Raw genomic sequence first — 14,101 nt, 5'->3', positions numbered from 1 at the left:
GGGAATTCTAACCCATGATCCGTCTGCCACTGAGGATATTTTACGTCAGCACTGCGGTTGGAGCGAGTCGGATGCGGAATTTGTATCGACCAGCGATTGCAGGGATTTGAATCCGGTTTACCTCATTAGAAGGCGAACGATCTATCCTCTAAGTCACCACTGCTTAATATACAGCAATTAATAATTTTTAAATCATGGTACATATTTTTAATAACAGACATACCGTGTTTTAAGTTTAAATTTTAAGGCGCGTCTATTATTCAAAATAGTCAAAGTCGCAGTGACAAAAGAGAAATTCTAATTTGTATTTAATATTTTTGATGCGAATTAAGTGTTTAATAAAGTAATATCTTACCGCTTCAGTTTCTTGGGATTATTTATTTAATATTTATTATTCACTTAGCAGTGTAAAGGAAATTTTAAAGCACGGCATTGGTTTGTTCTTGGCTAGTAAATAAAACAACGGGATTCATCAATGAAAATTAATACAGTAAGGTTAAAAATTGAGCATCCTCACTTAATAAAATAACATTTCATAATTCAATAACATTATCATTTTTCCTTAATTAGCTTCCTTGTTTTACAAAACTAAAAAATTACGTTTCGTTTCTAAATTAGATCAAAACCTGAAAAAGTCATTATATACTACATACACTCTTTCTTTAAATAAAACTGGTGTGTGAGATCGTAAAAGGAATATTTTTTGAACTAGCGAATTTTTTTCCTTTGACATATTATGGATATCGTCTGGTTTAAATATGGAGCATTTGAGAATCGTTTGCTCGAAATAGAAAAACTGAAGAATCGTTTGCTCAAAATAGAAAAACTGAAGAATCGTTTGCTAAAAATAGAAAAACTGAAGAATGTTTGCTCAAATTAGAAAAACTGAAGAATCGTTCACTAAATAAAGATAAATAGGGAATCCGTAATTTGAAAGCATTTGGGTAATGTTTGCTTTTAAAAATAATTTTAGAATCATTTGAGAATCGCTTGCTTAATATAGAAAACTGAAGAATCATTTGCTCATTATAAAAAACTTTAGAATCGTTTACTAAATAAAGTTAAATAAAGAATCGATGTTTTGAAGGCATTCGAGTGTCGTTTGCTTTTTAAAAATAACATTTTGGATCATTTGAGAATCATCTGCTCGTCATATATAACTTAATAAACAATAATTATAAGCTGCTGACATAGAATAAACTACTACACATTAAGACTCAATTTAAATAATTTGCTTACAGCTTTTTATGCTGTTTTGAAACTATTATTTTTTAATAAAAATGGAGATGAAAAAGTTTAATTTCGGGAACACAATACATTGTATTATTAAACAATAGAATTTATAGAATACACTTGTAGGTGACACAGATTTCATAAATATAGATAAATTTTTTAAGAAGAAGAAGGAAAGAAATACTTACATCATGGAAGTCAGCCATTTCTGAAGCCATTCCAACTCCCGCAGCGCTCTTATTGCTGACGGCATGCGGCGATTGCCACCGTACACATTCCGCCACCGGGTTCCCCGTGGCCACCGACATGTATCACCGCTCAAAACGATACTGGCAACGACAATCAAGAAAAAAAACAATTTTTTTTTAAATGCTTTTTTTTCTTCTTTTAATATTGAGGTGAGGATCAAAAACAAAAACGAAATTTCTCTTCTTTTTCCCGTTCAAGACCACTAAAAACGCCGTTTGCACTGAGTGAAGGTTGGAGACTTAGTGGATGATGATGCAGATCAGCGGGTAGGCAGCGGCAAAAAGTCGTTTGGGAAGAATTCATTGGCGGGTGATGGAAGGAGGGAGGTGTGCGGGGATCTTTACCGTCATTGTCGCCCGGTGGGGCGCGCGCCAATCGCGAGACAGGGAGGAGCGGCGATGCGTGGAATTTTGTTTTTGTTTTGATTTCTTGAAGTAGGGGGAAATTGTTACGACACGAGCGCTTTGTATATTATGCTTTTGCTTTTTTTTATCTGTAGAAGTCTTTCATTCAGAAATTCAGACTTGAAATTTTTTACTACAATCGTTGCAGTAGAACCTTGGTTATCCGAATCTCTCACATCCGAAAACTTCTCTTAACCGATGTCACTTCTTCTGTCTTTTAATAAATTTTTAAACTTGTAATTTTTGTCATTTATTCGAAAACAATTTATATTCTGTATAAATTTTGTTAAAATCGTTCGTCTCGTATCGGTAAAATTTATATAAATTAAATATAATTATACAATGCAATGCGCATACAAATACAAATTTAAAATAACTAAAAATTACTATATATTGATTAAATAATTTTGCAATCTTATTCATATGCATTAAAAAAAATATGAATGCATCATGAAAAATAATAGATTATTTAAAAAACGCCGTAAGAGATGACAGTGTGGAGATAGTTCATTATGAACCATCTATTCTGTTCGAATAATTGGGTGACAACAACTTTCATTGTACAGAATACCACACTCCGAAACTTTTGTTATTATATGACACGATTATTACGTCTTGTTATTATGCCACGCGATTATTTAGTCCAATGTGAATACGAATAAATTCAAAGTGTTCAAACGATTCATGCAAAGAAGAATATCTATCGTATGTTAAGATCGATCTCTACTAACCAAATTTTAGAAACAAAACATTTTTCTTCACCTATTTTCACCTGTTCTTTTAGATGCAACGAAAGATTATATGTGGAAGACTTTTATCAAATTTTTTTTATGCACAGTAGCAACATTTTTACCAATATAAAGTGAGCGATTACCTAAAAACCATTCTTAATACTTAACTTACGCAATTTTTTAATTCCGATTTGGAAAAGCAAAAAAGGTTAATTCAGTTTGAGTTTTACAAAGATAGTTAGTCATTTATTTTTACTGCATTTATGCTGAGATAATACATTAAAATCACAAATTTTGAACAGACAAAACAAACGAAACAAAAACAGACGAAACAAACAAAAACAAAAAAAAACTGCTGAAAAAATTAGTGCTTTAAAGAATATTGCCATAAATATAATTAGTCATCAACAAATATTTCATCTTTAATATTTATAAACTGAACTTACTGCAAATTTCCATACAGTATGGTATGACATTTCAGTTTTTTTTTTTTTTTTTTTTTTTTTTTTTTTTTTTTTTTTTTTTTTTTTTTTTAAAAAAAAAACAACCTAAATTCTAGAAAATGAAACCAAAATATGAGGTATTTAAACAATTCATTTGTTAATTTTTCCGTTCATATAGTAAGAGTTTAGCGGAAATTCTGGTTTTCTATAATTTAGTTCTTGGTTCCACACATTTGGTAAAAAATACAAAACTGAAATATAAATTTAATCGAATAAATGGTTTTTATGCCATCCTTTAAGTATCATGATAAAATTACCAGTTTAACCACATTTACTAAAATTTATCTCATATTAGAAAACCAAATTTTGTTGTTAATTTTAACATAATTCTGACCAAAGTGCTTCTGATGTTCCCAGAGAGGCAGAGAAACACGACAAATTTTTTCATATTCAGGTAGTTTTGACCGTATTTTTTTTCTCAGCATGCCAAAGAGTATGAACACACATTTTACACTGATGAAGTCGATGACCATACATGAGAATATGTATTCTTTTTCAATGCCCACTTGGAGAATGACCTTTCGTCATTCAGGCATCTGAAGGGCAGATTTGTTGGCCACTCTTTCAGGCGTACCCTATTAGGAAGGCCAACGTTGCTCCCATAGTAAGGACAGATAAGACAGAAAAGGAAAGAACATCCATGTCTTGTCCGGTATTCGAACCCAGAACCTTTCTGATGCAAGGCTTATTCCCTGACCCCTACACAAGCCGATCGGCACATGATGATACACACTAATGGGAAAACAAAATCTCAACACCAAGAAAAATCATTTGTGGAGTAATGAAATTTCGGCAATGCGTTTGTCTACAACATATTTTATTTTATAATCGTCGTTGAACAGCCGACCCAATTTTATGGGTTTACGACTACTAATGTTCAACTCTGTAGCCTTGTAATTTTGAACCCAATCCAGAAGACAATGAAACTCTTGGATCAAGTAGTAGGAGAAATTTGCCTTCGAGGAGGACTTTTTGATGGAACTAATCCGCATTTGATTTCGCTTTCCTGGTTGGATAATTTACGAACACAACAAAAAAGGATAACATTTAACTTCAATATTTATTTATTTAAACTTCAATATTTATTCATTTATTTAAGAAAATTCACTTCTTAAATGGACACTAGTTATTTTTCATTCCTCCGTGAAAGTGTTTTTTTCTTTTGAGAAAATAAAATTAAAGAATGTGGTATATAGAAGACAAAAAACAAATAAATTAAATATTTTATTTTATTTCACATTCCTGGTTTGATATTTTACGAACACAACAAAAATGGATAACATTTAACTTCAATCTAAACCACAAGAAACACACACACTCCTACTATTACTTCGTTTCTACCTGAATGTATAATATTACAGACACACATAGAAAAATAATTAAGGAATTATTGCGCGTGCCTTTGTTTGCCTTTATGATGATGGAAAGGTCACGTGGGTTCACGTAAATGGAGGAAATGACGGACGATACATTTTGTTCAATATTGTGGGGCCTGCACGAATTTGGCACCATTCAAGATGAATTAACTTCATTACCTTGTCATTAAGAGTTTACACTGTGAAACGATTCAATGTAAATTCTTTTTGGCATACAATTGCTCCAATCTCTTGTAAAAGAAGACAATTCACTTTGGAATAGTTTGTATCACCTTTTCTTCATATTTGTATAAAAGAACTTTTCTTTAACAATAAATAATTTGCAAACAGTATTTCGCAAGCTGAAACCATCTATCATCATCGAACAAAACGCTTTTTTTTCTTCTTTTTTTTGAAAACCAATTTTTTAAGGCACTTTCTCACGAGTATGTCGAAAATTATTTATTCGAAATTTCTTATATGATATACGGGATATAGATAAATAGAACAGATTCCATTTGAATCTAAATTAATCGAATAGAACACCATCAATTTGATCCCAAACAAATATCAATAAATAGAACGCATAAGAATTTATTAAAATTTTTAATTTATTAAAGTTTTTCGCATAAGAATTGGAACTTAAAAGAATTTTTTGAAAAAATTTCGGGATGCAGATAAATAGAATTGATTCTGTTTTAATCTAAATAAATCGAATAGCACCTGTTCGAAGATGGGTAAACTTTCAAGAATGGATAGCTACCGAGTTTTTTTCCTGATTTTTTTTTCTCCTTTTTTTTAAATTTTGATATTCAGTGTATTATTACATCAGTTTTACTGTATCATTATTCATCAGTTTTACTGTATCATTAATGATAATCTGTTTCGGCATATTACTGCTATGGATTCATTATTATCAATAAGAACCCGAATATTGCGTTACTAAAGTTAAATATAAATGTAGAAAATGTCTTCTCTAGAGATTATCTAGGTAGTGTGCGAATTAATTCCGGTAAAGTACCAAAAAATTGTATCACTTCTCAAATAACCGAATTAAATTGCAAATACTCCACAACGCTCGTTAAAATGAAAGGATCATTTCTGGAATGACAGTAACGTTTCCGTCATTTATTTATTTTTCAATACCAAAAGAATCAAGTCAATAAATACAACCAACCAATTAAAGAGGGTAATAAAAAACGAATAAAGGAATAAAAATAATAATAAAAAGTGAACCGTAATAAAAGAAACAGAGAATGCAAAGTTGCCAGCATCCCACTATGAAAAAAGAGAAGAAAAAAGGTGAAAAATTAAAAAATAAAAAATCGCGGTAGCCATGAGTGAAGAAAAAAATTCTTGAAAACCGCAGCGCTCGAGAAAGGCGAATGAAGGGAAAATGTAGACTTCTAATGAGCATCTTTAATATTTTGATGCACGTTTTTAAATCAAATATGTCTTTCCATTTCAGTTTCTTAGGAACGTAAATTTATTTAACACATAAGTTGATGGAATGGGGGACACAAACTTTTTAACTTCAACAACACGAAAACCATTGGGTAAATTGCGGAACACTTGATTCCGCACTTTAACTGATCACCCTAAGTTAAATTTGCAGATTAGCTAAGGTAATTACATATTAATAATTTTAAAGCTTTAACAGTAACATAACATGTAACAAGTATACAGTATACAAATAATAACATTGTATACATTGATGATAAATATTGTTCTACGACCTATAATCGAATAGCACTGACGAATCCAGATTGTTAAAAATTGTCAGTCATTATGGTTTTATTAAACATCGTATTAATTTAATAGATAAGATATTCAATTCCTAGTAAATAAGAGATAAAATAAAGTATTTGTTAACTATTTAGAATTATAAATAAAAAACTATTTACTTTTTTTTTTTCAAACACTCTGTTGATCTCATAGTAAAATTGAATAAAGGAATATTCTAAGTGGAATGAACTATGTTTCTTTCATATTTTGGAATATTACACATGAAACATATATTGGAAGGTGTAACATGTTCGAAAACTTGCTCGCGGTTGTTGAGGATATCATATTTCGAACGATGCTGGTAAGTTCGTCCAGGAAATCATTGACCGAAATTCGTCATTCACCTTTATGGGTTGATGGTCTTCTTTTCAAGGAACTGATTATACCGAGGGAGGCGCTTTTCATTCTTCAGCTTTGGAATTTTAAAGTTTAAAGAAAAGTGAGTTTATTTATATTAATATTTCAGTTGAGAAAATTAATAAGTTTTATTTACTGCTCATAAGCTGCAAATATGTATAACACATAAGTTAAAAATATAGAGAAAACAAGAAAAATATTAAAATTAATGAAAAGAGAGGAAGAAAGATTGCTGAAATGAAATAAAATAAAATAATTAAAAAAATATTTATTAAAAAGCCAGAAAACAAAAATGCTGGAAAACAAAAATAAATAAAAAGATATAATCGTACAGGAATTTTCTGCCATCCACCAAGGATGAATTTAGTTTCACAGATTTTCATATTTAAAAATAAAAATTAACCAACAAACGTTATGCATTGTTTCACTAGAACAATTAAAAAAAAATTCAATATACAAGCAATTACTTTTTTCTTTATTTATTTTAATGCATGCAATTTCTTTGGTTAAAAATATATTTGAAGGGCAGGGATAGGTCGGTAGGGCGCTGAGCCCATGTCCGAGAGGTCATGGGTTTGAACCCCGCCGGCCGAAGACGTTAAATCTGCCGAGTCGCAAAGTTCTCCATGTTCGCATAACAAATTAATACCTCTGTGGGTACTGGACTGGAGATCGATCGTCCTCTGATTCAAGTCAAAATTACGTTCTGTAAATGAATGAATGGATGCGTGAATGGGTCCACCCAATAAAAACGGGCTGTGACGTGTGTGTGGCTGAAGACGAATTATAGGCCATAGGATGGCGCCACTGAAAAACAAGAAACGCACACTCTGCCTTAAATTTGCTCGGTTTCACCAAGCAGGCTTGCCCGTGTTGCAAATGGTATTAGAAACAACGGCAACAAATATATTTGAAGGTGACCCTTGACGAAACTTTTTTTGGTGTGCCAATTGTGTATAATACACCTTTTATATATGAATATATACATATACATATACATATATACATATACATATACATATACATATATACATATATACATATATACATATATACATATACATATATACATATATACATATACATATATACATATACATATTTACATATACATATATACATATATACATATACATATACATATACATATATACATATACATATACACATATACATATACATATTAAAAAAGCGGAGAAAACAAAACATAATTACAGGAATTTATATCGAAATAAACAAGGAATCAACATTTAAAAAAATCACGCATATTATCCAATAGGCACAGTTATGAAGGAAATAAGAACTTACCTTAAATGGAGTTTCTGTGCCGCTTGCAATACATAAAAAATCATTGCTCATCCTAGCGACCCACTTAGCGATGATTCAAGGGGGGGGGGGCATTGTTCCGCAGTGTATCGTAACTTGGTTCATATTTAAAAAAATATCTTTAGAACAAATGAATGATTCTTCAGTCACAAGACCATGCTTCGAAAAGATCAATCTGTTTCAAACAGATTATTTCCATCCAAGTTTATTATTTTCACGAGATGATTATTTCCATCCAAGAGCTACAGAATCCTACAAGTAAACAGCTTATCTATTTATTTTTGCAACATTTCTATAATGCTCGTTGCTAAGAATCTATAAATCAAAATCGTATTGGCACGTATTTTATTTATTTTTTTCATAAAAAAATATAAGTACGTCACTAAACAAAAGTATTTATCAGGGGAAAAAAATACATTTTTTAATTCTTTTTTTTTAAAAAAATGCGAAGAATGTTTCAATAGTTTTAAAAATAATAAAATTATAAACGTTTTATTACAATTATTATAGCATTTATTAAATCTTTATTCACACATCATACATGCCAAAACGTATTCAATACTTAAATTGTAATAGTAATCAAGTTATTGCTTAACATACTTAGTTTCACAATGCATTAGCGCGATTTTCTACAACTATTGGAAAGCCGCGATGGCTCAGGGGATAGAGCGTTCGCTTTCCAATGAGACGAATCGGGTTCGAATCCCTAGCGATGGTTGGTCGAAACGAATTCCGCATCCAGCTTGCACTGACCACAGTGCTGACGTGAAATATCCTCAGTGGTAGACGGATCATGGGTTAGAGTGCCCTTGCCATCAGACAAACCGTGGGTGGTTCTTCCATCAAAAAAAAAGTCCACCAGGAAGGCAAATTCCTCTCAATACTTGATCCAGGAGTTCCCTTGTCTACTGAATTGGGTTCAAAATTACAAGGTTATGGAGTTGAACATTAGTAGTCGTAAATCAAAAAAAAAAAAAAAATTTAATAAAATGGTGAATTACACTGGAATATATCGAATCATGTTGCATTTTTTTACATTCATCATTTCATCACGTCTTTTTTTTAAATAATTAATCGCTAAAAATTAGATTATCATAAATTGCTTTCTTCTATGAATATATTTGTATTTAACCTAAATCAATTCAACCTAACTACCAGTTTTCAATTTTAATAAATTTGTCCGTGAAAACGGAAGATCGAATCCAGTAGGCCAAAGACTCCCTGTGTAGTAAATGGTGACTGGTGCACGTTAAATCTGTCAGGTCACAATGTCCTCCATACTCCCATAACAATTTATACCTTTGGGTGTACTGAATTGGAGAGTGATCTTTCTCTGGTTCAGATCAAAATTACGATATGTGGATGAATGAATAGTAACGTTCTATGAACGGGCGTGACGTATGGGTGTGGCAGAAGACGAATTCTCCGCCATTGATGCCGCCACTGGAAACAAGAACAATCACATCTATTGCTTTAATGTCCTCAGCAACAACAACAATAATAAATTTATCATGATGCTGTGATAAATTTATCATTGAAAAAAAATTTCTGTTTTTTCCCCCCTCCTTTTTCCAATATAACAAGAATTTCAATAGCATTTGAAATTATAATTGATTTAAAATTTCTGGGTGTCAAGAATAACTTAAAACGACGGTTTTCAATGGAATGAACCCTCAAAGAAAAAGTTGTTCGGTACCTTTTTTTAATAATTTTAATACAATACAAATGTTTTAATAATGTCTTATACAGTTGTGCGTTCAATCCCTTAAAATGTTTATTGTTATGAATCTGTGCATCAGGAAATAATGGTTACACACATTCATGGCAATCTTTTAAGATTTGATTTGACGTTAGTAAATCAAAACATTTTTGCTTATTTAAAAGAAATAACCACTTAAAAAATAATCACTGAGAATCATCTTTATCGCATCACAAGTAAAATATTGTTTTTATTTATACTTTTTATCAAATCTTAATTGCTAAATTATTTAAAAACAATTTAGAGATTCAATCTTATTTATGGTTGTATCTTTTTAATGTCGACTTTTCAAATCCTTGACTTTTATGGCTTTTTAAGTTTGAAGATTTTTTCTAAAACATTGCAAGAAAATTTCTTCGATGTCTACAATTTCCTATTAGACCATAGGTTTCAAATGCGTCTTAATGTCTAGTGAGCATTGTAAACTTTTAGGGGGCGTTGGGTTTTTCTAAAAAATGAGTAAAAACTTCAATACATAAAAAAAAATAAAAATAAAAGTACTTTTTAGAATTGATATTTCATTCTGAATATAAAAACCGATATATATTTATCTTTGCATGAAATATATGCTATTAAAGTTGTTACAAATTCTGCAATTTATGGAGAAAAAATTACTTATCAGTTTTTTTTTAGCAGAAANGCTATTCAATTTTAATAAAGTTGCCATTACTTTTCAAATTTAATAAATTTGTCCGTGAAAACGGAAGATCGAATCCAATAGGCCAAAGACTCCCTGTGTAGTAAATGGTGACTGGTGCACGTTAAATCTGTCGGGTCACAATGTCCTCCATACTCCCATAACAATTTATACCTTTGGGTGTACTGAAGAGAGTGATCTTTCTCTGGTTCAGATCAAAATTACGATATGTGGATGAATTAATAGTAACGTTCTATGAACGGGTGTGACGTATGGGTGTGGCAGAAGACGAATTCTCCGCCATAGATGCCGCCACTAGAAACAAGAACAATCACATCTTTTGCCTTAATGTCCTCAGCAACAACAACAATAATAAATCTATCATGATGCTGTGATAAATTTATCATTGAAAAAAAAAATTCTGTTTTTTTCCCCCCTCCTTTTTCTAATATAACAAGAATTTCAATAGTATTTGAAATTATAATTGATTTAAAATTTTTGGGTGCCATGAATAATTTAAAATGATGGTTTTCAATAGAATGAACCCTCAAAGAAAAAGTTGTTCGGTACCTTTTTTTTTAATTATTTTATTACAATACAAATGTTTTAATAATGTCTTATACAGTTGTGCGTTTAATCCCTTAAAATGTTTACTGTTATGAATCTGTGAATGAGAAAATAATGGTTACATACATTCATGGCAATCTTTTAAGATTTGATTTGACGTTAGTAAATCAAAATCTTTTTGCTTATTTAAAAGAAATAACCACTTAAAAAACAATCACTGAGAATCATCTTTATCGCATCACAAGTAAAATATTGTTTCATTTATACTTTTTATCAAATTTTAATTGCTAAATTCTTTAAAAACAATTTAGAGATTCAATCTTATTTATGGCTGTATCTTTTTAATATCGACTTTTCAAATCCTTGACTTTTATGGCTTTTTAAGTTAGAAGATTTTTTCTAAAACATTTCAAGAAAATTTCTTCGATGTCTACAATTTCCTATTAGACCATACGTTTCAAATGCATCTTAATGTCCAGTGAGCATTGTAAACTTTTAGGGGGCGTTGGGTTTTTCTAAAAAATGTGTAAAAACTTCAATACATAAAAAAAAATAAAAATAAAAGTACTTTTTAGAATTGATATTTCATTCTGAATATAAAAACCGATATATATTTATCTTTGCATGAAATATATGCTATTAAAGTTGTTACAAATTCTGCAATTTATGGAGAAAAAATTACTTATCAGTTTTTTTTTAGCAGAAATGATACTTCACTGTTCTACACAAAAAATTTTTACACGTTGAAGTTCAACATAAAAAAAATTTCTATTCAAAATTCTAACTTTTATTTTGAATATTTATAAAGATATTTTGATTTTTTTTTTATATATTCATTTCTCGTGAATATAATGTGACAATATTTTTAAATTTCTTAAAAAAACAAAGTTTAAAGTTATTCCCCTTTCTATGTAGAAGTTTGCAGAGAATATTATTTTACAAATAGGCTAGTTACAAAAAATCTAAAAAAAAAAGTTTATTGGTCAGTAGGAATTTTCAATGAAAAAAAGTATACTAAAAAATTTTTCTTAAATATTTTAAAAGTATACTAAATTAAAAACAACGAACGGAAAAATAAAAAATAAGTAAATAAAAAATAATTGCTTATTAAAGATAATTGAAAGTTTTTTACTGGGGCTTTGAAAATTTTTAATCTTTTAAATTTCTAATCTTGTTATTATTCTCATAATCAACAACTTTTTTCAAAAAATTGTTGGGATATTTCAATATTCAAGAGAACAGCAAATTTCAAGAGAAGTACCCCTTTCAGAATTAAATTTTTTTAAGAAGCTGCTGGGATATTGGCAGCAAATTACAAGAAGTTCAATCAGAATTATATTTTTTAAGAAATTGTTCGGGCGTTGGCGGTGAAGTTTCAAAAAATGCTTCCCCCCCCCATTTGTTTCTTCTCTTTTAAACTGCAAAATCAAATAACACAGGTGAGTAATATAATTATGCAGGTTGTAAGTAATACAGGTAAGTAATAAAATAAATCCTTCTTTAATAAAAAAAAGCTCTTGACAAATTGCTTAGAGTGTTCAAATTCTTTATTCTACGAGAGGTTAGAAAACTTTTCTAAAAAAACAATTTTTTTTCCCGACATGTTCTCAGTAATATTGACAAATGATTCTATTTGAACGTTGGTCAGTCACGTTCTTGAATTTTTTTTCACCCCTCCGTCGACCGGAAACAGTTTCGTTTGGTGTTTGATTTTGTAGAATGTTTTTCCCTGTTGGTTCTCCTGCACCCCCACAAACCGACCAAGCGTCGAGTGGCGGAAACAGGAAACGGAGCCTCCGTCCGCTCTTCGTCTTTGAGTACGGTAAACCACCATCACACAGGTTGATTTTTTTCTGACCTTGAACCGTGAGGTACAGGTGCATTTAGCAAACGATATGTGCGTTTCCTTTGGAACGTATGTTGTTCTTTACAATTTTTTTTTGTGCGTTCATACCATTTATTAAGGGGGAATGAAAATATGTCTGGTTGTCAAATCCAAGTGATTATACTATTCGAAGGAAATGCAAGATATTCTCTCTAAGAACACTGTTCAAGTTTAAATTGCTTGTAATTGCAAATTTGCAATATTTTAATTGCAAATATTTTATTTTATTTTATAACCGTCGTTGAACAGCCGACTTGATATTTTTGGCTTACGACTACTAATGCTCAACTACGTAGACTTGTCATTTTTAACACAATCCAGAAGACAAGGAAACTCCTGGATCAAGTATTGGGAGAAATTTGTTCATCCAATACTTGAGAAATTTTCAAACATTTTTACGTTTTGAGTGATTGTTTTTGCATCATGTGGTTGATATCCAGTTATTATTAGTTTATAAATAGCAATTGAATAATGAGTATAGTTTTAAAATAATTATCAGTTTTTAATAATATTGATAAAAATTTCGAGTTTAAATTAAAAAAATTTTATTTACTTATTTATCTCAAGTTTTGATTTTTTTTTAGCATGCCAGTTATTCAGTGTGTAAAATGTATTAAAATATTAGTTCACAAGGACGTATGCAGCTAGAAAACATATTCAACATTCAGAAATTTATTTTGTTATACTTACAAAGTGAATATGTCACAAACAAAATCCCTTCATGCTTGTAATGAATGGTTTAATCACAAAAGAGTTTAGTTTGGTTATTAATATGTTTTTCCTAACTCAGTGAATTTCTAATGCATAGCCGAATTCCTAAAGAAGCTATCTTTTCAGGTCAATGGGGGGAGGGGTCTGGAATAGTAATCAATAACACCCTATAAAAAATAAGACATCCCTTCAGAGGTCAACATACAAAGTTACCAAGTGGTCAGTTTATGTAGGTTTTATTCCTTTTTATTATAATCGGTTTTAGATAAGATGTCAATCTAAACAGGTGATCAACATAGGCTTCACTGAACAGACTATATACATATATATATTTTCTTTTATAACCGTCGTTGTACAGCCAACCCAATTTTTTGGGTTTACGACTAATAATGTTCAACTCCGTAGCCTTGTAATTTTCATTCCAATTCGTAGGACAAGGGTACTCCTGGATCAAGTATTGGAAGAAATTTGCCTTCGTGGAGGACTTTTTGATGGAACTAAATCGCATTTGAGTTAAAGAGAAAAAAAAACCCACGAAAGCCTCCAACACTTAGCCTGACGCCAAAGAGACTCTAACCCATGAGGATAACATACGTCAA

At 30.5% G+C, this 14,101-nt stretch overlaps 1 protein-coding gene across 4 annotated transcripts in view; it reads right to left on the bottom strand.

The window, feature by feature from the left end:
• Positions 1-14,101, bottom strand: part of LOC107436532 (Krueppel-like factor 2) — a 192,658-nt gene that overhangs the window by 26,778 nt on the left and 151,779 nt on the right. For 2 of the 4 annotated variants that reach the window (XM_043043127.2, XM_043043128.2), the window contains one exon: positions 7,926-8,195. The exons of 1 other annotated variant lie outside the window; for it this stretch is intronic. In XM_043043127.2, coding sequence (XP_042899061.1) covers positions 7,926-7,976 — 51 coding nt within the window. In that variant the 5' untranslated portion in view covers positions 7,977-8,195. Of the gene's footprint in view, positions 1-1,421; positions 1,805-7,925; positions 8,196-14,101 lie in introns of those variants that run through there. One more of the 4 variants, XM_043043126.2, reaches the window with a different exon arrangement.

This window comes from Parasteatoda tepidariorum, chromosome 3 (genome assembly GCF_043381705.1).
Source record: "Parasteatoda tepidariorum isolate YZ-2023 chromosome 3, CAS_Ptep_4.0, whole genome shotgun sequence".
Taxonomy (NCBI): domain Eukaryota; kingdom Metazoa; phylum Arthropoda; class Arachnida; order Araneae; family Theridiidae; genus Parasteatoda; species Parasteatoda tepidariorum.
Note: the sequence above shows the minus strand (reverse complement) of the source record. Positions and strands in the feature narration are given on the sequence as shown.